The 21,573-nt window shown below is 40.5% G+C and overlaps 1 protein-coding gene across 2 annotated transcripts in view; it reads right to left on the bottom strand.

Moving 5' to 3' along the window:
* raver1 (ribonucleoprotein, PTB-binding 1) overlaps positions 1-21,573 on the bottom strand; it is a 71,265-nt gene continuing 49,692 nt past the window's right edge. For both annotated transcript variants that reach the window (XM_069927441.1, XM_069927440.1), the window contains exons 10-16: positions 17,036-17,223; positions 11,244-11,315; positions 10,630-10,710; positions 9,980-10,051; positions 8,877-8,999; positions 6,660-6,737; positions 1-3,592 (exon numbers count right to left, since the gene is read on the bottom strand). In XM_069927441.1, coding sequence (XP_069783542.1) covers positions 3,446-3,592; positions 6,660-6,737; positions 8,877-8,999; positions 9,980-10,051; positions 10,630-10,710; positions 11,244-11,315; positions 17,036-17,223 — 761 coding nt within the window. In that variant the 3' untranslated portion in view covers positions 1-3,445. The remainder of the gene's footprint in view (positions 3,593-6,659; positions 6,738-8,876; positions 9,000-9,979; positions 10,052-10,629; positions 10,711-11,243; positions 11,316-17,035; positions 17,224-21,573) is intronic.

The following is a 21,573-nucleotide window of genomic DNA, read 5'->3' as shown; positions in this document are numbered from 1 at the left end:
TAAGAAAATGACAATTTTATTAGAGATGTAGAGTATACTCTCCAAAATGTGAAATTGCATTTATTTTCTAATTATGCAGCTAAACACGTGTCCAATGATTAAGAAGCTTTCATCCTTTCAGATCATTCAACTACTTTTTGCATCCTAGAGAAACATGAAATTCAGATGCCATACACAAAAGTGAGGAAGAAACTGCAGGTCACACAGCATCCATCAAGAGCAAAAAGTCATGCAGAAGTTTAGATGTACCTGAACCAAAGGAATGCAGAACTCAAGTTCTGGGCTCCCATCTGCTGCCTTCTCCTTCTCCACAAACCTAGTTTAGCTGCTCTGGATAATAACAGCTTCATCATCACCTGCAACTGGCCAACATTTGTCCCTGATGCATACAAATGCTGGAGAAACTCAGCAGGACACACAGTGTTATTTACAGTAAAGATATACAATTAACTAAGGGGGACAGCCTCAAGATCCAGGGGAATAGACTTGGGAACTGCTTTTGCCAGAGGGTGGTGAATCAATAGAATTCACTGCCCACTGAAGCAGCGGAGGCGACCTCAGTGAATATACAGTGAAGACTAGGTTGGATAGATTTTTACATAGTAGGGGAATTAAGGGATATGGGGAAAAGGCAGGTATGTGGAGATAAACCTATCAGCCATGATCTCATTGAATGGTGGAGCGGGCTTGAAGGGCTGGACGGCCGACTCCTGCTCCTATTCCTTATATTCAAATTACAATCACAGCAACTGCAGATTTGTTTAACTCCCAGCATTTGTTCCTTTGCTACTAGCAGTATTCAATGCCATAAGGTACATGTCCCTCACATCCACTTCATATCCATGGGTCACAATTTGTATTCTCTCCCCCTCCTCCCAAAAACATCCGAACCCTAGAATCTATCTTTCTAAGGGCATCCAGGAACCTTTGGTCAGCAGGGTATTCATAAAATGAAACGGTGCAGTTGAAGCCCCAAATTAGTAGATGGAGTCCAGCAGGGATCACTAGACCTGTTCTCTTCCAGTTTTAACTCTTTGGACTGTGTCCCAGTTTTCAGGGACTACCAACAACCATATATACTCCATGTCCCCATTTTCAAAGGACTGGTTTTATACCAGCTAGATCATACTGTAGTTTACCCATGGTTGCAGTCTGGAGCATAGATTATGAAAATGGCCAGAGCCCAAAGGATGAAGGTTAAACTACTGGTGAATTGCCCTGGCTCAGGATTCAGCTGCATCAACCATTTCCCTTTAGAGCAGCACCAAGCCAGAGATTTAATTCCTCCATTGGCAAGTCCAAGCTGGGATGCACAACAGGGAAAAATGGAGTGGGAGGAACTTGAGGATAGTGTCCAGAATTATAATCCAGCCTCTCATTTGAGAATGCACAACAAGTTGTTTATAATCGGGATCCCCCTTCTTCAAGGAGCCCTCACTCGACAGGGAATGCAACTGGGTCGACATCAGAACGGCTTGGTTAGCATAGCATTGCTGTTACAGCACCAGCGATCGAGACCGGAATTCAAATCCCGCCCTGTAAGGAGTTTGTACGTTTTCCCCATGTCTGCGTGCGTTTCCTCCGACCCTTAAAAATGTACCGGGCATTGTAGGTCAATTGGGCGGCCTGTTACTGTGCTGCATGTCTAAATTAGAGTAAAAATGTTTTTAAAAAATTTTGGTCACTTTAGAGATTTAGCAGTTGCAGTTGCTCAGACTGCTTGCAGGAACATGATCAGAACACAGTGAAAGCACAAAGTAAACACATTGAAGGCCTGGGGACAACAGTATGAGGCTGTATAGGTGCAAACACCTTTATTAAATCACATTAAGCACTTGCTCACAGTTTGTCAATGAAAATTTTTTTTTGGCCCACATTTTTCTCAATGTTTCTGCAACCCAATTCTCCCCTCCTCCTTATGTCACACCAAGCCAACACAAAGGTTTCTCACCCTTTAACCACTGCCAACATATACTTTTATTTTTTAAAGAGGGGGTGTGGGGAGGGAATGAGAGAAAGATGATACAAGTTTCTGAGCACTGTGAACTCTGGCTATTCACCTTGCTCTTGATTTCTGATGAGAGCAGAGAAGATGTGGGGATTTTAAAGGCCTTCCATGTGGAGACCCTGTTGTACTGCTCTATGTCAATTGGACAAGTGCCAAGTTAAACCTATTCTTTTTCAACTCCCAAGTAATTTCAAGGACCTGAGGTGTGCTGCAGGGGAAGAGATATTCCACTGCAAGCTTCAAACACAGGCATGTTTACCAGAAAGCAGGAGTAGCAGATCATTACCTGCCTCTGCCACTTTATCCTGGAGCCATTGTCTGCTGGATTGCAGCAGTGTGGTCACATTTACATTTTTAAACCACTGGGGTCCCATATTTACCAGTTTTTGAGTTTCTGGCCAAGCCTCACAGGACAATGCTCAACATAAAAAGACCACAAATCAACAGATATCAGGAACGCAAGACAGCCTTCGCAAAGGAAACTTCAGACAAGGGAAAAAAACTAAAAGGCACAATTGCATGCACCAAATGAAACAGCAAAGGCAAAATAAGTTGCCCCTACCACTTAGTCTCCAAAAAAAAAAAGGAATAAGGATGAGCATATAACCTTTTCATGCAAATAATTCCCTAAAAATTAGATTAAAATAATTTCTAATTAAGGCAAAAGTTGATTCACAGAATGAAATGAAAAATTAGGGAAAACACCATAAAGAAACCCATGGATATTTGGGGTATGCATGAGGATTGAAATTCAGACCAGACGGAGACATGACTAACCTTGCACACCAACAATGAGGTGCGGGCCAATTAGAACAAAAAATTAATCTGTCATCTCCCAGGAAATGCTTGAAGAAAACAGCACAGGGCATTGTGAAGGAAAAATGATACTTAATCCTGAGCTTTGAAGTAACCAAACCCTAAAATTAAAACAACACAAGAAACGCAGATCTTGCTGCGGCACCACACAACTTGGCGACTTTCAGGGAGATAGGATCACAAGTGAGGGTTGGTTTGTTACAATTATGGGAAATCAGATCATTGTAGCTCAAGGAAAATGTCAATACTACATGCACAAATGGAAGCTGTTTACTTGCCTGCCTCATTCATAGGTTCGAGTGCTCTGCCAATCACCATGAGGTTGTTGACAGAGACAGATATGACGGCTGTCACCTCACTGTTTGCACCCTCCTTGATCAGCAGGCTTGAATGCAAGTCCACATTGGGTCATTGCAGGGTTGGCAATTCTTGCACCGTAGGGTCACGATTCAGTCAGTTCTGCAAGTTCAAGCATCATGCATATCCCACAATCAGATAAAAGATATCCCCTTCCCAAAAACATCGGAAAAAAAAGGTCAGATTTAAAAATATCTATACAAGATTTACACCCTTAAGCAAAAAAAAACTGCATCATTCGAGATGGAAACGCCAGGTCCCCAGCTAAAATATTCTCTTCCTCTTCAAGTAAGAGTCAGCGTAGTGGCCGCCCAGGCCTTGAGAGTGCTGGCCAATGTAGCCTCCCTCTGGACTGGGCTCAGGTGATGGGATCAGATGAGAGGCACCCCGCTTGTGACCAATGAGTGGAGTCTGTGAAAGAGAATTATCAAGGACACTTAGAGTTCAATATTCAGCATCTCCATCCAATACCCTCCCATCCAAATTACACACGCTTCAAAAATCACCATGGAGTGGTTACATTTTAATCACGTAACCAAAAATTGATAATGAAGTGTAGATGAAACAAATATAAAAGGGGCAGCACAATGCAGTTATAGCGCCAGCGACCCATTGTTCAAATCTGGCGTTTGTATGTCCTCCCGTGTCTGCGTGCGTTTCCTCCGGGTGCTCCCATCCTTCAAAACATATGGGAGTTGGAGGGAGGTCAATTGGGTGGAATGGGTGGCAGAGAATCATGGGCCAGCAGGGCCTGTTACCATGCTGGACATCTAAATTTAATGCGAAAATGAAGAGGTGGTCAATCTTGGTTCTTTTCAACCTGAGGTAGGGGAAGTTACGTTGGGTAAGAGGGAAAAGGCACAACAATTAAATATTGTGTCAGGAAGACGCCAATGATGGAGAATTTTCTGCAGTGAGTCAGAATTAATGTAAGAGTAAAGAGACGAAGTCGCAAGATAAATGCATGGGGACCCAACAACCACTATCAAGGTTTACAATACATGACAGCAGATGCCCTAGGGTTGCCATCTTCTAGAATTCCATAACTTCTTAGAGTGGCATCTTATGACACAGTGTTCTGTGGTTAGTAAGGGATTGCTTAAGATGGTATGAATGGGGGGGGGGGGGGGGGAAAGGTTGAGAACCACTGGACTAAGCGAATGGTCCAAACGTGGCAGATGGAATGCAAGATGCAAAAATTGAGAAGTCATAGATTTTGGTATAAATAATTAAAAAGCAGCTTTTTTTTATTATAAACAGTGAGAAATTATTCAAATGCATTGGTGTTCAAGGGTCTGATATACCAGTTACACAAAGATAAAATGCAGGTGCAGTAAGCAGTAAGGGAGACTGACGTCCTATTGGCCTTGAGGACAAAGGTAAAGATATCTTACTGAAATCATGCCTTATATTTCTGTGACCCCATCTGGCATATTCTGCACTGTGCACTGGTACAGTGGTACTGTTGCTGTAGAGAAGTGGCTTTTAAACTTTTTTTCACTCACGCACCTTCAGTAATCCCTACAGCTACAGATGCTGTGATTAGTAAGGGATTACTGAAAGTGGGATGTGGGTGGAAAGAAAAAGTTTAAAAATCACTGTTTCAATCGTCCCTCATTGACTCATTATGGTTTCAGAACTCCAAAGGAAGGAACAATGACATTTTTTCTCAAATTGGGTCTAGAGCAGTGATTCTCAACCATCCCTTCACACTCACCTACCACCTTAGGTAATCCCTTATTAATCACAGGGAAGATGGCATGTAACAAGCAAAGCACAACCAAGGCACTGTGCTGAATTTGCTCCCATCTTCACCAAAGCTTTGTGTGTTACTTCAGAATACATTTACAATTTTAAACGTGCATATTTTTTAACCGGTTATTTTATTCTTATTTTCCTCGATTCTTTGCTGGTTGCTTGTATTACAGACACCAGGGGTTTTACCGTACGTACTGTGCATAAGTGTAGTTTGTCTGTATGTGCGTTTGCAGTGTTTTGCACTGAGGACTGGAGAACGCTGTTTCACCAGGTTGTGCTTGTACAATTGAATGATAAATAAACTTAAAGCAAGGGGGCTTGAAAAATTAAAAGGTGCTCATTTTAAAACAAAATTATTTATAGATCTCAGATAATATTTCCTTAAGATGGAACATCTATAATCAATGCTCAATCACAAATTAAACGATTTGTCATTTCAAAAGATGAATATATTTTTAGATATTAATATAAAGTTTATGATGGATAAATGGTGCTGAAGTCAGCAAAAAGGTTCAAGGGCCCAGATAACCTACTTGGATTTCATATTTTTATATCAGTACAATTATGGTAAACTCTCCCTTCTGAGCAATGTAATGTCCCAAGAGCAGAATTTTTCTGAAAAGATTTATTTCCCCCAAGACAGAGAAATTAGACAAGACAGAGCAGATAAAAATATCGTAGCACTTGTTTCACTGTACTGGAAGAAACAAAATTGTAACCAACACAAATTAATGAGTGACGATTTACTGCAAGGAGCTTTCCAGCACTCTGCGTTCACCTGGTTGTCTGCGACAGAACTAAATAGTTCCAAGGACCTCCCAAATGCATCAGCAGCGTTCTTGGTGCTCGAGACTTTGCTGCCTGCAATCTTTCCCATAATCAGGAATTTTCAGCAAGCCCAGAAAATCTTCAATATAATTTGCTTCCTGGTTCATGAACACATTCGAATTATCTTTCTGAATTCTACAATTCACTGATCAAGCTAAGACCAGGAAGCACAATGTGAACTATACACATTTGCAGAATGGGTTTTAAATGTTACCAACTCCAAAAATGTGAACAATCTCATCCATCTTTTGAAAAACCCGTCACTTTAATACATTCCCCCAATATTTAGATATGATTTTGTTTACAACACGGGAGATGTTCTTTCTAGCTGTTGAGACCTCTGCTGCCCAATTACACCAAATTAACCTACAACCCTAAACATTTTTGGAGGGTGGGAGGAAACTAGAGCGCCCAGGGAAACCCACACAGGTCACAGAACAGACAAACTCCTTTCAGACAGTGGCACATTCGAACCCAAGTCGCCAGCACTGTAATGTCATCATACTGACCCCTAAACTAACTGTGATGCCAAGTATTTAGAGATGGGTAACCTCCTATCTTGAGACACAGGATAAGTGTCTCACTCACAAGGAGAACCATAGCAAGAACATCTGCAAACAAGCAATATTTAACTTGTATTGCTGCAACTAGAACAGCACACAATACTCCAAGCACAGTCTAACTAGTATTTTATAACCTGCCAACTTTTACATTTCATGGTCTGACAAACAGTTTCTACCCATTCATTCCAGATTAGAGATTACACTACAGAGCACAGTCTTGTGCCAGACAAAACCACCACTTTTAGGGAACACTTGCAATAGCCACAATACAGTTTGCACGGGTACAATGCCCAACATACAACAATTGAGTCAGAAGTTGAGACCATTACCTTCAGCAGAGAGCCAGTTGGGGAGCTGGAGGGCCGAGCACCCAGGAGTCCTGCACCGGGGCTCAGTAGAGGATTCAACTGCAACAGACCAAAGGAAAGTCCAAGCTCCAGATTCAGTTCATACCGTGACAATTACTTAAATAGCAGTAAAATCATCACCGTTCATCTTTCACAAAAAGTCTGCAAAAGCCTCTTTTTCTGCACACTTTTTCTGCAGGCAGTCTCTCATTGAATTAGGTAAAAGTTCCATGATTGTCACGCAATACTACATTTATAATGCAACATGCTTGAAATTCTTTAACTTTTGTCTTCCATAAGGAAGATAGAGTCGTCACTTTGTTCAGCGCCTCTCACAGAAATGAAGCCCCAGCAAGGATTGAACTCGTGATTCCTGGTTTACAAGGCCAGTGCTCGAACCACTGAGCTTTCTAGGAGCCAGTCAAGTGAAGCAAGCCATTTCAAGACAACAAAACAGGAGACATTTTGAGATAATAGATTTGCTAGTCTTAAAGGGCCACTTCACACACATTTCATGCAGTTTGCAATTACTCTAGGATGCCAAACTAGAGTCCTGGATTTCCTAGTAGCAGCTGAGGAGATGGGAAGAACCCAAAACAACCAGTAAACATCAATTAGCAAGGTGCAACTTGTTCCAGTTTAACACCAGTAGTAACAAATTATATCATCTTGGTTTCAAAGTGTAAAAATTAAAAGGCCTTTAATTAAAGTAACCTCCATTATCAGGATGGGAACTTTATTGGACAAGCCAATGTTTACTGTCCATCGAAGATCATTCTCCAGAAGGGGATGATGAGCCACTATTTTAACTGTTGCAGGCTTCCTGGAGAAGGTATGCCTACACAGATTGCTGGGTAGAGTTGCAGGATATAAACACAGTGAAGGATGAGGAAATTATTTCCATATCAAGATGTAGTGCTACGTAGATGGGAAATTGCACGTTTGGATCGTCCCCGTGCTCTTGTCCACTTTGGGTGACAGTTGGAGGCTTGAAAGGTATGTTTGCAGGCAACTGCAATGAATTTTATAGATGGCGCACATTAGCCATGGTGCACAAATGCTGAAAGAAAGAAATTGTTTAGAGTGGTGAGAATAGTGATAACCACAAGGTTGATTTGTGCTGGATGGCGAGCTTAGAGTGTTGTTGGTGGTAAGTGGAGAGTATTCTCTTACATTCTTGGGGTTTACAGATAGAGGAAAGAGAGATGGTGACAAGAGAATGGTTGCAACGGGAATGCCATCAAATATCATGGGTTTATCTCTCTCTTGCTGGACACGTTCACTGCCCATGTATTACCCAATTCCTACCAATTGCCTCATACTTGCGGATTGCCAGCCTGGACTGCGAAATTAAGGGGTTACAAATAACATTCAACTTTGTACAATTAGCAGCAGGCATCACCAAGATGAGGCACGAGATACTGCACAAGGCAACTCTTGCATAGTTATCCTGATGCCAAGTTGATTGACTTTCTGAAACCAGTGCGCACTTTTGACCAAAATAATGACAAGGTTAATGAGAGGTCCAGATGTAACACTTATTAAAAGGCTGCTTTTGTGTCAAGGGCAGTCATGCCACTTCACTCTAGGAATTCGCCCACAAAACTTAAACCTGGCATCAATGAGAAAACAATTCTGTGCAAGGCTGCTGAATAGCATTGTTGAGGATACAGTACATCATTTTGTTGATCACTGCTCCACAAATTCAGTAATGCAGAGATTGGGTGTATTTAAGGCAGAGATTGACGGGTATTTGATTAGTCCAGGGCATCAAGGGTTACGGGGAGAAAGCCAGGGAGTGGAACTGAGTGAGGATGGATCAGCTCATGATTAGAATGGCAGAATAGACTCAATAGGGCATTGGTCCGACTCCCGCGTCTTGAGATCTTGACTCTTGCACTGAAATGCTGCATTGAACTATGGCACGAGAGGTGCAAGGGAACAGTAACATTCCACTGTTGCTCAGATAAACATAAACAGCATTTCCCACTCACAAAGTTTGATTATAGTAGTGAGGCCACTATCACAACTACTTATGGTTCATTGGATAATGGATGGCTCCAATCAAGTTGGGAGTGAATTCAAAGAACCACAGCAAATTAGTGCGGGCCATGATTCACCATGTGTATTGATAGAAAAATAAAGTATGTCTCAGCACCCCACCCAGTGAAGGTGCTTATTGATGCCTCTTGCTATTACCTTGGAGGAGCAGCCCTGTCGGAGTCCTGCCCTTAAGCCACTAGTAAAATAAGATGTGGGGGAGCTTGAATACAGTGGAGGTGCAGAAGAATCCAAATCATTGTAGCCACATGGAGTCGATCGCTTAGAATGAAAAGAAACAGATAATTAACAAATATAATTTTCTACCTTCGGATCATGTTCAACTTCAGAGCAGGCCAGAAATATCAGCTGATATTGTTGTGGTTTTTTTTCTGATGTCCAAAAATGAGTCAGGAAACGTGGAGACTTCTTCAGAAAAGTTTAAGCCTTTATTTGCAAACAAAAGCTGAGACAAATCAAAGCTTGGACTCTGAAATGCCTTGTTGCTATGAAATACTGCCCTTTTTAAAAAAATATATTCTAGTCCTGACTTAATCACATTTCTGCACCCAATCATTCATATCCTCATATCTAAACCTTGGTTGGCCAATTATTGTCATTATTCTCCACCCATTAATCTAATCACGTTTAGAACCACCTGTTTCATCGTATCCAGCTTCCTATTCATTACCTGTGGCCTTATGTAGTATATACATAATGGATTATTACTTTTGCAACATGGTGTATGTAAATTGTTACATAGTGATGGATGGTAATTCATGTGGTTTATTTTCCATAATATTCATCATATTACATTCCCCACCTTCATCCAGGTACACACAACTGAAATGGCCACATCCACAAAGCCATTCATATACAATGAATGTGCTGGAACTTCTCAGACCATGGCCAACGTCGTAATGAAATACAATCTCTTTCACGACAGATTGGCTCGCATCTACCAGAGGGGCAGCTGAACCATCAATGACAAGTAGGCAAAAATCACAAATGCTGGCCCTTCCAAACAGAGCCAATGCCCCAGATATCACAAACTGATCTAGGACAAGAATTGCACAAAATAAACTGTACATTTGCTCATCAGCTGGGTTACTACTTTGGACATTAATTCTGTGCCAAAACAAAAGGGGGCTTAAAATATTATTTCTTAATAAACCCAACCATTCTCCTTCCTGTCAAGATGCAAAAGGATTTTAACACTAATATTATGGATACTTCAAAAGGTTCATTAGTCTAATCTTTACCTGATTTTGGTCAGATTCATACCCTCCAAGTCCAGGATCAAGTGAAAGTTGGTACCGCTCTCGCTCCCTTTCCTGCGAATAAAGCATTGATTAGTTCGATAATCCCCAAAACAAATCAATTTCCAAAAACGTTAGCTCCTTTTTGAGGCCATCTAAATGTCCAATTGGACATGTGAAACAGTAAAAAAAAATGCTAACAGATTATTCAACAGGCTACTGCACCTTTGTAAACACTGGGAATGCTTGGATATTGCAAACATTTCTTAACTCAATGTAGCTGAGGCAGTCTTGTTCTCCAAACTCTTCCATTGATGGGAATCAGTAAACTCAACATTGGTATATTTCCATATTTCAGTGATATACTTTTGGCAGCAGTGATTACAGACTCTGATGCAATGAAAGCTTGGAAATAGAGTTACCAAAAGAAAAGCTTCAATGAGTATATCCAGTTCTTCTCATCAAATATTTTTTGTCCAAGTCATTCTTTCACGTTACTTGTGTCTCTCTAATTTGGAGCTATTGCAATTACAGCAATATGCCAAGCCTATCTTTCCATTCCTCCCCTGTCAAAGCACAGTTTGACATTCCTTGGGTAGTATGCTACCTTGAATATTTGATTAAAAAATCAGGTAATCTTCTATAATACTCACATCATTACGATCACGTCCGTAGCCACGAATTCCTCCCATGACAAGGTCACGGGACCTCACGTATCTCTCCTGCTCCCTCTCCTAATTGGAAGCACATTCAGTTAAACCATCACTGTAGAAACAATTTTTGTCAAATTCCTTCTCTCATGTTACCAGTACTTTATTTCTGGTCTCTAGTTTAGTTGGCCAATGTTTAAGAATTCGCCAATAGGAAATTATCAGTTAATTATCCTTCACGGATCACAAAAGTCAAGCCTCAACTCTCCAGAACTGTTTCCTTCTCTCATGTTACCAGTACTTTATTTCTGGTCTCTAGTTTAGTTGGCCAATGTTTAAGAATTCGTCAATAGGAAATTATCAGTTAATTATCCTTCACGGATCACAAAAGTCAAGCCTCAACTTTCCAGAACTGTTTCCCCAGCAGCTATTATTCTCCTCCAGCCCAGTCCAAGTAAAAAACTGAATCATGACTGCTGCTCTGGTGAACTCATAGCTTTTTTTGACTCTGTTACAGTACAGAGCTCCAACATGTGTTGTTAGATTGATGAGAACAGGGCCCAAACTAGCACATCTATCTCAAGAATAGCCCCCAGAATCCATTTTATGATATTTACCTCACTTCTGTCACGACCATACCCTCGAAACCTAGGATCACATGATGGCGGATATTGTTCCATTTCTCTTTCCTGCCACAATAAAATTTAGACAGTTCACTTGAAATATATATATTTTTTCTTTTGTTGATTCCAAGGTATTTACACTTTAGTCTGGTTTTGTTGGAGTTGCAATAGGTATGGTCAGCATTCTGCTCAAGATCTGAGGGAGGTAGGCACTAAATTACAATGCAGATCCAAAAAGGTGGTAATCTCTGGCTTACCACCCAAGCCACGTGTAAATTAACACAGGGTCAAGAAGAATAAGAGAGTTAAATTTGTGGCTCAACAATTTGCTTGGGAGAAGTGGGTTCCAATTCATAGGAAATTGCCACCAGTATTGGGGAAGGAGCTGTTCAAAGGCAACAGGATCCATGTGAACCATGAGAGCTGGATGCTGGACTGGGTGAATCTGATTGGTTGAGGTAACCTTGAGGAGGGCTTCAGAGAAAGCATATAATTTGGTCTTGAGCAACAAGACAGGTAAAATGAATGATCTTGTTTTCAGGATTGTTTGGAAGGAGTGATTACAGTATGACTGAATTTCTCAAATAAATAGTTTGGTCTAAAAGCAGTGTATTATGTTAACAAGGGAAACTGCATGGGGAGGAGGGAAAAGTTGACCAGGGTAGACTGGGAATGCAGGCTATATGGAGGGACAGTTGAGGACCAGTGGAGAACTTTCAGATTTTTCACGGTGCTCAACAAAAGTATATTCCAGTTTAAAACAATGACAGCAAGGGTGGGGTAGATATCTTTAGATAATTAAGGAAATAAAGGAAGGTATATAAACCAAAAGCTTGTGTGCACAAAGACACAAAGAGCAGTGGGAAACTAGAAGATTGAAAAACTTTAGAAAGTAACAAGGAACCACCAAATGAGCAATAAAGGAAGATAGATTATGAAAAAGCATTAGAAAATATAAAAACAGAGAGTAAAACTTTTTACTTATATTAAGCAGAAAAGGGTAGCTAAAGTGAACGAAGGTCCCTTGGAGGTTGAGAACCAGGAATTGATATTGGGTAATGAAGAAATGGCAGAGGCTTTGAATGACTATTTTGTGTTGGTCTTCACACTGGATCTACCTTGCCAAAGACAGTAGTTATGGATGCGATGGGAGATGAGAATACAATAGCTATCAATATAGAGGTAGCGCTGAGCAAATGTAGGCCTAAAGATCGTCAAGTCCCCTGCTCCAGGTATTGAAAGAAATGGCAGAAGTTATTGTAGAGGCTTTGGTGACAATTTACTAAAATTCTCTGGACTCTGGGCAGGTCCTGGCAGATCAGATGACAAATGTCATGCCACTGTTCAAAAAAGGATGTGGGCAAAAGCAGTTAACTATAGACCAGTTAGTTTAAAATCTGCAGTTGGAAAAATGCTTGAAATTATCATTAAAGAAAAAAAAAATGAGGCATCTGGAATGAAATAGATCCATGAGGTAGATTGAGCAAAGGCAAGTCCTGTTTGACAAACTTACTGGGGTTCTCTGAGGATATAATGAGCACAGTAGATAGAGGGGAAATAGGCGGATGTTGTTAGATGTTTGATAGAGATTCAAGGTAAGGATGCATAGTTGGGGTGATGTACAGGTATTAGCATGGATAGCGGATTGTTTAACTAATAGAAAGTAGAGACTTGGAATACAGGGGTGTTTTTCTGGTTGGCAATCAGTGTTGAGCAAGGTGCTGCAGGGGTTGATGCTGTGCCCGCAACTGTTCACAATATACATTAACAATCTGGAAGAGGGGGACATAGTGCAGTGCATCTAGGTTTGCTGAATTGAGTGGAAAAACAAATTGGGCAGAGGATATGGAGGGTCTGCAGACAGATAGATAGGTTAAGTGAGTGGTCAAGGGTCTGGCAGATGGAGTACAACATTGGTAAATGTGAGGTTATCCACTTTGGAAGGAAGAATGGATGATCAGAGTATTATTTAAATGGCAAGCAATTGCAGCACGATGCCGTACAGAAGGAATTGGGAGAGCTTGCTCATGAATCACAAAAGGTTGGTTTGCAGGTGCACCAGGTTATCGAGAACGTTGTCCTTCGTTGCTGGAGGAACTGAATTTAGGGGGAGGGAGGTACTGCTGCAACTGTACAAGGTCATGGTGAGGCCACATCGGGAGTTCTGCGGGCAGTTCGGGTCTCCACACTTGAGGAAGGATGGACTGCAAAGGAGAGAATGAGTCATACTCACAAGAATTCAGAACAATGAGAGGGGATCTTGCAGAAATGCATAAAATTATGAAAGGCATAGACAAGATAGAGGTAGATAATTTGCTTCTCCGGCAGGTGAGACGAGAATAAGGGGACGTAGCCCCAAGATAGAGGGTAGTAGATTTAGGATGGAGGAGGAGTAACTGCTTTTTTCAGTGAGTGGTACATTTATAGAATTCTCTGCCCAGTGAAGCAGTGGAGGTGACCTCAGTAATATATTTAAGTCAAGGTTGGATAGATTTTTTACATAGCCAGAGAATTAAGGTAATGGGGAAAGGCAGGTAGGTGGAGATGATCCTTTCATCAGATCGCCCATGATCCGGGAGGAGTCACGTGATGGAGTAGTGGCCGGACGGTGAACTCCAGCCCTCTCCAGAAAAGTCGGAAAAAATAAAGGAAAACACAAAGGCACAAAAATAAAAATTAAAGTAAAGTGAGTATAAAGGTGGAAAGAAGATGGCGACGAAAAAAGAAAAATTGAACGGTAAGAAGAGAGGAAGAGAAGACAACGGAAGAAGAAGGAGAAGGCCTTACCTGTTCGAAGAGGCCCGCGGTGGAGAGAGAAACCCGCTCCCTCAGGTCAGTAGAAAGTGGACTACAAAAATGGCTCGCTGAGCCGAGTAAAAGTGCGCAACCGCGCATGCAAAAAAACACACCGACGGGAGGGGGGACCAGCTGGGGAGTCGATCTCCACAGCCGGCAATGACAGCTACAGAACAGCAGCAGCAAGAGGAGAACATAGAAGACAACCAAAACAAGAAAGAAGAGAAGAAAAGGACAACAAAGAAACAACAACAACAGATGGCCAACCCAGAGGAAGAAGAAGAGGAAGAGGAAGAGTACAGTGAAATAGAAGAAGAAGGGAAAGGCAAGATAAAGGATATACTTTCTCTTATTAAAGAATACATGGAGTCATTTAAAGAATGGCAAGCGCAAGAATTTAATGATTTAAGAAGAAGAATAAACAATACAGAAGAGAAAATGAATAAAATAGATATGACCTTATCAGAAATGGGAAAAAGAATGGACAAGGTGGAAGAACGAGAAGCAGCAGTAGAAATGGAGGTAGAGGACTTAAAAAAGAAATTAGAGGAATCTAATAAAAAAGTTATAGAGACACAAGAACTGTTAGCTCAGAAAATAGATATAATGGAAAATTATAACAGAAGAAATAACATAAAGATAGTGGGACTTAAGGAAGATGAAGAAGGCAAGAATATGAGAGAGTTTATAAAAGATTGGATCCCCAGGATACTAAGATGTCCAGAACTACAGCAAGAAATGGAAATAGAAAGGGCACATAGAGCATTGGCCTTTAAACCACAACCACAACAAAAGCCAAGATCTATTTTAGTAAAATTCCTAAGATATACTACAAGAGAAAAGGTACTGGAGAAGACAATGGAAAAAGTAAGAGAGGGCAACAAGCCACTGGAGTACAAAGGGCGAAAAATCTTCATTTATCCAGATATAAGTTTTGAACTCCTGAAGAAGAGAAAGGAGTTCAATACAGCAAAGGCGATTTTATGGAAGAAAGAGTATAAATTTATACTAAAGCATCCAGCGGTATTGAAAATATTTATTCCACGACAGCAAAACAGACTATTCTCGGATCCAGAGGAAGCACGAAAGTTTGCAGAACAATTACAAAATAGACTGAGAGATGAAGACGTGTAACGAGAGTACAAAAGACTGCGAACTAAAAAGACACATAAGTTTTGAACTCCTGAAGAAGAGGAAGGAGTTCAATACAGCGAAAACGATCTTATGGGAAAAAAACTATTCTCGGATCCAGAGGAAGCAAGGAAATTTGCAGAACAACTACAAAACAAGCAGAGAGATGAAGACATGTAATAAGAGTAAAAATGACCACGATTTATATGTATGTGGGTAAAGAGGTATATGTGTGTATATGTATAGTGTGCATACATGAATGTATCCGTATTTAGAGGAAAATATAGAGAGTAGAGACAAGAATTAATAAGGGAAGGAAATGGAATAGAGGGAATAAGGAGGGAATTAAAAGAGTGACCTTTGTTACATATGAAAAGTGAAATCTTTTCTGGGGGGGGGGCTGGGTGGGGAGGAGTTACGGTCACTGCAAAATCAGCTGACGCTTGCGAGTGAATTCGCAAATCCAAATGGAGAGGGGAGATGTGGTTGTCCGACAAGGGATAAAGGACAACTCAGGAGGGGAAGGGGAGATTGGGGCTAAAGAAGTTTTAAATAGGAGAATAAGGAAAATGTTTGATGTTTTAGGAATGTTGTCTTATAAAGGGTTCAAAACAAGAAAACAGAAATGGATAAGAAGGAAAGGTAATGATGGAGAAACGGAAAGGGAAGATAAACAAAGTATAAAATGGCTACGTTGAACTATATGACTTTAAATATTAATGGAATACATAACCAAATTAAAAGGAAGAAACTGCTAAATTTACTGAAAAAAGAAAAAATTGATATAGCATTTGTGCAAGAAACACATTTAACTGAATTGGAGCACAAGAAATTAAAGAGAGATTGGGTAGGACACGTAACAGCAGCATCGTATAATTCAAAAGCAAGAGGAGTAGCTATATTAATTAGTAAAAATGTGCCATTTAAAATAGAAGAGGAAATAATAGATCCAGCAGGGAGATATGTAATGATAAAATGTCAGATATATTCGGAGTTTTGGAATCTACTCAATGTATATCCACCTAACGAAGAAGATCAAAAGTTTATGCAAGATATCTTTTTGAAGATAGCAGATACGCAAGGGAACATATTAATAGGAGGGGATTTCAACCTGAATTTGGATTCAAATATGGACAAAACTGGGAAAAAAATTAACAGAAAGATCGCCCATGATCCTATTGATCGGTAGAGCAGGCTAAATGGGCCAGATGGCCAACTCCTGCTCCTATTTCTTGTGTTCTAATTTGTTCAGAGCAATTTACGTCCCTCTAAGATGTATGCTCCAACAGAGATAAATGGTTATCTAATTTTAAAAAAAAATCAGAAAGAAGCAAGAGCAAATAAAAACCAATTGCTTTGGCATTTCACCGTGAACGTGCACAATACGAGCCCACACCCATTTAGTGTCGTTAGTTGAAAGATGAATGTTGGACAAAGTGTTCAGAGAACCGCTTAGTTGAGATGCACATAAAATCATGGGTCTTGGACACCCACCTGTGCAATGAATTACTTTAGTGCAGAATAAAAGTTGAAGGATACATTTTTGGCCATATATTTTCAAATACAACTTTGAAGTGGTTTTCCCCACAGCATTTTAAAAATATACTCCCATTGCTGTCTATTTATAACACTTAGCTGTATTTAATAACATTTCCCATTTCAAAATTTGGTGCAAATAGAGCAATTAACCCAAATAGGCAGTTATTTCGGGAGAGTGAAGATAATGGTGGATAAAAACATGTAAAATGTTTTCATCTTTATTATTCACTGCAAATTACATTTGTATTGAAAATGATTTCATGATCTAAAACAGGAACAACACAATTTGTAACGTTGCGAACTAGTGACAGAAGACGTACCTGTCCATAGTCCCTGTAAGGGTGGTTGTAATCATCATAGTTTTCCAAGCTGCCATAACTCAACTGTTTGCTTCCAGCCTCAGGGTAGTCACTGATGCCAGATCCATGATGAATTCTTGGATTGCTGCTTGGGTAGTTTCCCAGAAGACCAGCACTGTGTCCATAGGACACTGAATTGTTGGCTTTGGCTGATGAAGAAAAGAGCAGTTTCAGGGCTAAAGACATTACGCAGTTTCAATGTAGGAGATGGCACATATACCTGGGATCAAGGGAGCCTTTAGTAAAACACAAAAATCTGCAGACACTGTGGTTGAAGTAAAAATACAAAGCTGGAGAAACTTAGCAGGTCAAGCAGTGTCCTTTACGCAACAAAAGTAAAAATACGTAACTGATGCTTCGGTCTTGAGCCGAAGATATGGGAAAATGTCAGCAGGCGTCCAAACAGAAGACTGGGGGGGGGGGTTTGCAAGGCAGGAGGTGGAGAAGGGAGGGAAGGGACAGAGTTCATGGGAAGGGAGGGAGGAGACTGTAAGGGAAGGGGGAGGGGGAAGAGGAGAGGAGGTAAGCAGAAACCAGAAAAGTCTATGTTAATGACAGCTAGCTGGAGAGTGCCCAGACAGAAAATCAGGCGTTGTTCCTCCAATTTAAGGGTGGTCTTGCTGGGACATGAACAGACATGTGAGTGTGGGAGTGTGACACAGAATGGATATGGTTAGCTCCTGGGAGGTCCCTGTCACTGGGCAGACATAGCAAAGGAGCTCAGCAGAGCAATCTCCCAATTTGCACCCAGTCCCTCCAATGTAGAAAAGACCTCTAGCGAGCTTTTGGTGTGCAAGAAAGAAACAAGGGGAAAAGGGGTCAAGAAATATTCTTAGCAAGATCAAGGAGACTCCAAAGAAATTATTAACGTATATTAGGAAAGAAGGTGATTACATAGTCCCCTTTGGATAGCAAAAGGATAATATACCTGTGGAGGCAGGTGGTCACAAACTTCTTGTATTATTCATCAAGGAGATGGCAAACATATGTCGATACTCTGGAGCAAATTAGTACCAAGAAGGTATATGTTACTGGACTTACAGGTTGATAAATCCCCAAGGCCAGATGAGACTTATAGCAGATTGTTATTGGAAATAATAGTGGGGCCCCAAGAGATTTTTTCATTCTTGTTAGCCACAGGCTCAGCATCAGAAGACAGGAGGATACCTCTTTCAAAAGAGGGCAGCAGAGATGAGCCAAGTAACTACAGGCTGGTGAGCCCAAAAATGCGGCTGTAAAGAAATTACTGGAAATAGGAATAGGACTTGTGTACACCTGGAAAGGCTGGAAAGCCAGCACAGGCTTGGTGCAGGGAAAATCCTACCTCTTTGAGAGTTTTGTTTGGAGTTGACTAACAATGATGAAGGTATGGTAGTTGATGCAATTTTCACAGACTTTAGTTCAAAGACAAGGTCCCATGTGGTGGGTGTAATGGAGAAGATAATTAGGGAAATTTGGTAAAATTAGAGTAGGTTACATACATATACACATTTTAAAACAGATCTTATTTGAAATATTGAAGAATTCATATTCAGTGAACTTTACAGAAACAATGGAGAATTTTACGCACATTTCACAAGTAGGTACTAATTGAAATGATGTCAAGAAATCAATAGACAGTGTTTGGATTGGAGACAGGCTGGCTGGTTGAATAACTACAAGGCTTCTGACCTTTTTACAAAGTGCTCACAGAGAGGTCACTCCTGGGTTTTGTTTACCTAAGACAACAGCTTGACCAAGAAGGAGAACTCTTGTGGTTTGCTGAAGAAGGTGGGGTTTTTTGTAAATGAGAGAATCACATGGGATTTCTAGCACTTGGCAGTTGAGAGAGAGAGAGAGAGAGAAGACAAGCTCAGCAAGCTCTCCCAGCTATTGTGTGTGATACTGAAAGCAGCTGAACAGAACAAGCCAGGAAGCTTTGTTGGAAACAGAAAGCTCCAGAGTTGGACGTGCTGTCTGTCTGATGTTTCTCTTGGAATAAGCGGAACAGAAAGGAACTTTGTGATAGCCTGAAAGAGTGAGGTTATCATCTGGAGAACCCTGATGGGGCAAGTTTCATCAGCAAGACATTGAGGTGACTAATGGTGGTACCTCAGTTGTGGAAATCCTGGAACAACAAATCTCTCTCTGCAAACCCTACAAGAAACTTCCTGAGTGGTAAACATTTACCTTTCGAGCACCAAAGCCTGGTGAACTTTATACATGTTAAATTCTGTGCACAGTAGAAGAATTGCCTGCATCCAGAGAACTTGGAAGAAGGAGAAGTGAGATTGAACTGTGAACCAAAGAACTGTTCTTAAATTTACACACATTATACACGTGCACTTAGAATTAGAAGGGGGTTACTTTGGGTTAGTTAAGTTAATAGAGATAAGTTAGTTTGATTCTGTTTTCACGTTTAAAGATAATTAAAAACAACTTTTGTTTAAGTAACTACTCGTCTTGACTATTGCTGCTGGGTTTTGGGGACCTTTGAGTTCATAACAGTGGGCTTGTCCCAAAGTTTAATGCACATGACCCAAGGAAAGCTAACTAACTGGATCAAAAATTGGCTTTATTGATCAAAGGTAGAGGGTTATATGGAAGGTTGCTTTTCTTATTTGAAGTCTGCAACCAGTCGCATCTCTAGAAGTGCTGGGACCATTGTTGCTTGTGAGATTCATCAACTTAGGTGTGAATATAGGAGGTATTATATTAGCAAGTTTGCAGGTGACAATTTATGGTGTTGCAGATAGCAAAGAAGATAGTCTAAGGCTACAGCAGGATATAGATCAAATGTACAATTGGGCAGAGCACTGAGAGATAAAAATTTAATTCTGACAAGAGCTGATGTATTTGGGAAGATAAATAGGAAAATACATACAGTAAGTGGTAGAGCACTGATGATCATTGATGGTCAGAGGACCTTGGAAGTTCAAGTACACAGTTCATTGAACGTGGCAAGTATAAAAGATGGTGAAGACAGCATGTATGACATCTTAGGATAGGGCATGAAATGCTGCACCTTTATAAAACACTAATTATACCACACTTGTACAGTTTAGGTGGCCACACTGTAGGAAGGATACAATTAAACTGGGCCAGACAAAATTCACCAGGAATCTGCCTTGATTGGAGTTATAGGGAGTTTTGGATGGACTGGAACAGTTTTCCTTCCCTGGAGTGAAGAGGCTGAAGGTGACCATTAGAGGTTAACAAAATTTGTAAGAGGCATTGATAATCAAGAATCTATTTCCCTTGCTACAGATATCAAAAGAAAAAGAGCAAAGGTTTAACCCTTTGGATCAGTGTTCTGTTTTCAGGGATGACCAACAAGTTATATACTTCAAGTCCCTGTTTTCCCAGGACTGGTTTTATACCCAACCATCAGCTGGTTCATACTGGTGTTCTTATTGTAGTTTATATATGGACCCAGTCAAGAGTATATATTATGAAAGGTTAAAAATGGCTAGAGTCCAAAGGGTTAAGAGGAAAGGAGTTTCCAAGGGGAGTTTCTTTAAAAATTACAGTTGATACCTGGAACTTGCTGCCAGAGGTAGTGGAACGAAATGCAATTACTATATTTGAGAAACATTTAGACAGGCACTTGAAGCAAGGAATAGAAAGGCTGTGACAAAATGCAGGCAAATTGCATTAGTGTACTTGGACAAAAAGGTCATCATGGAAGTGGTAGGCCCTATTTAGACACTGTTGCTTGCGAGCCCAAAACCGGGCCTGCAAGGATCGAGAGAGAGGTGGGAGTCAAACTTGGAATAACAATTGAAGAATGTTGGACAGATTTATGTCGGGAGAGCACGACATCAGTGATCAACGCCAAATTTAGATTGGTACAATACAACTTCTTACACCAATAATACCTCACACCACAAAAATTACATAAATGAAAACCAAGGATATCGGAAAGGTGGGTTAGAAATTGGTACTTTTATACACTCCACATGGTGCTGCGCAAAGTTGAGACCCTTTTGGCTTGAATTATCTATTATATTAACTAGCATTACAGAAGTAGACTTCCCTCTGGACCCGGAGTGTATTTATTGGGAGACCTGGTGGACGTGGGCAGAAAATTATCAAAATTCTAAATTGTTTGTAGATATTGCCCTGTCAGTAGCCCCCAAAAAAAGTATTGTACTACCTGGAAGTCCAACTCCCCCCTGCCGATCACTCGATGGTCCATGGAGATGGACAACTGTATGCCCATAGAACATATAACTTAAGAAATAAATATGACACATGCCAAAATATGACAACCTTATCTAAAGCACTTTGGTGCCCAGTTAATAAGAACAGCTCACAGATTTAAAAATTGGACAAAATATATAAAGACAACAGCAGTGAAATATCTCAAAGAGTGGAAGTAGATTAGAAAGGCTGGTGGGGAAGGGAGGGGAATTACAAGTAAATTTATATTGTACTTGAATCTCAGAAGCAATTTATTCTAAAAGAATATGTAAATATGTTAAAAATGACTGTTTTCAATAGTGACAACGTGCTTGTTT

Source organism: Narcine bancroftii, chromosome 3 (genome assembly GCF_036971445.1).
Source record: "Narcine bancroftii isolate sNarBan1 chromosome 3, sNarBan1.hap1, whole genome shotgun sequence".
Classification (NCBI taxonomy): domain Eukaryota; kingdom Metazoa; phylum Chordata; class Chondrichthyes; order Torpediniformes; family Narcinidae; genus Narcine; species Narcine bancroftii.
Note: the sequence above shows the minus strand (reverse complement) of the source record. Positions and strands in the feature narration are given on the sequence as shown.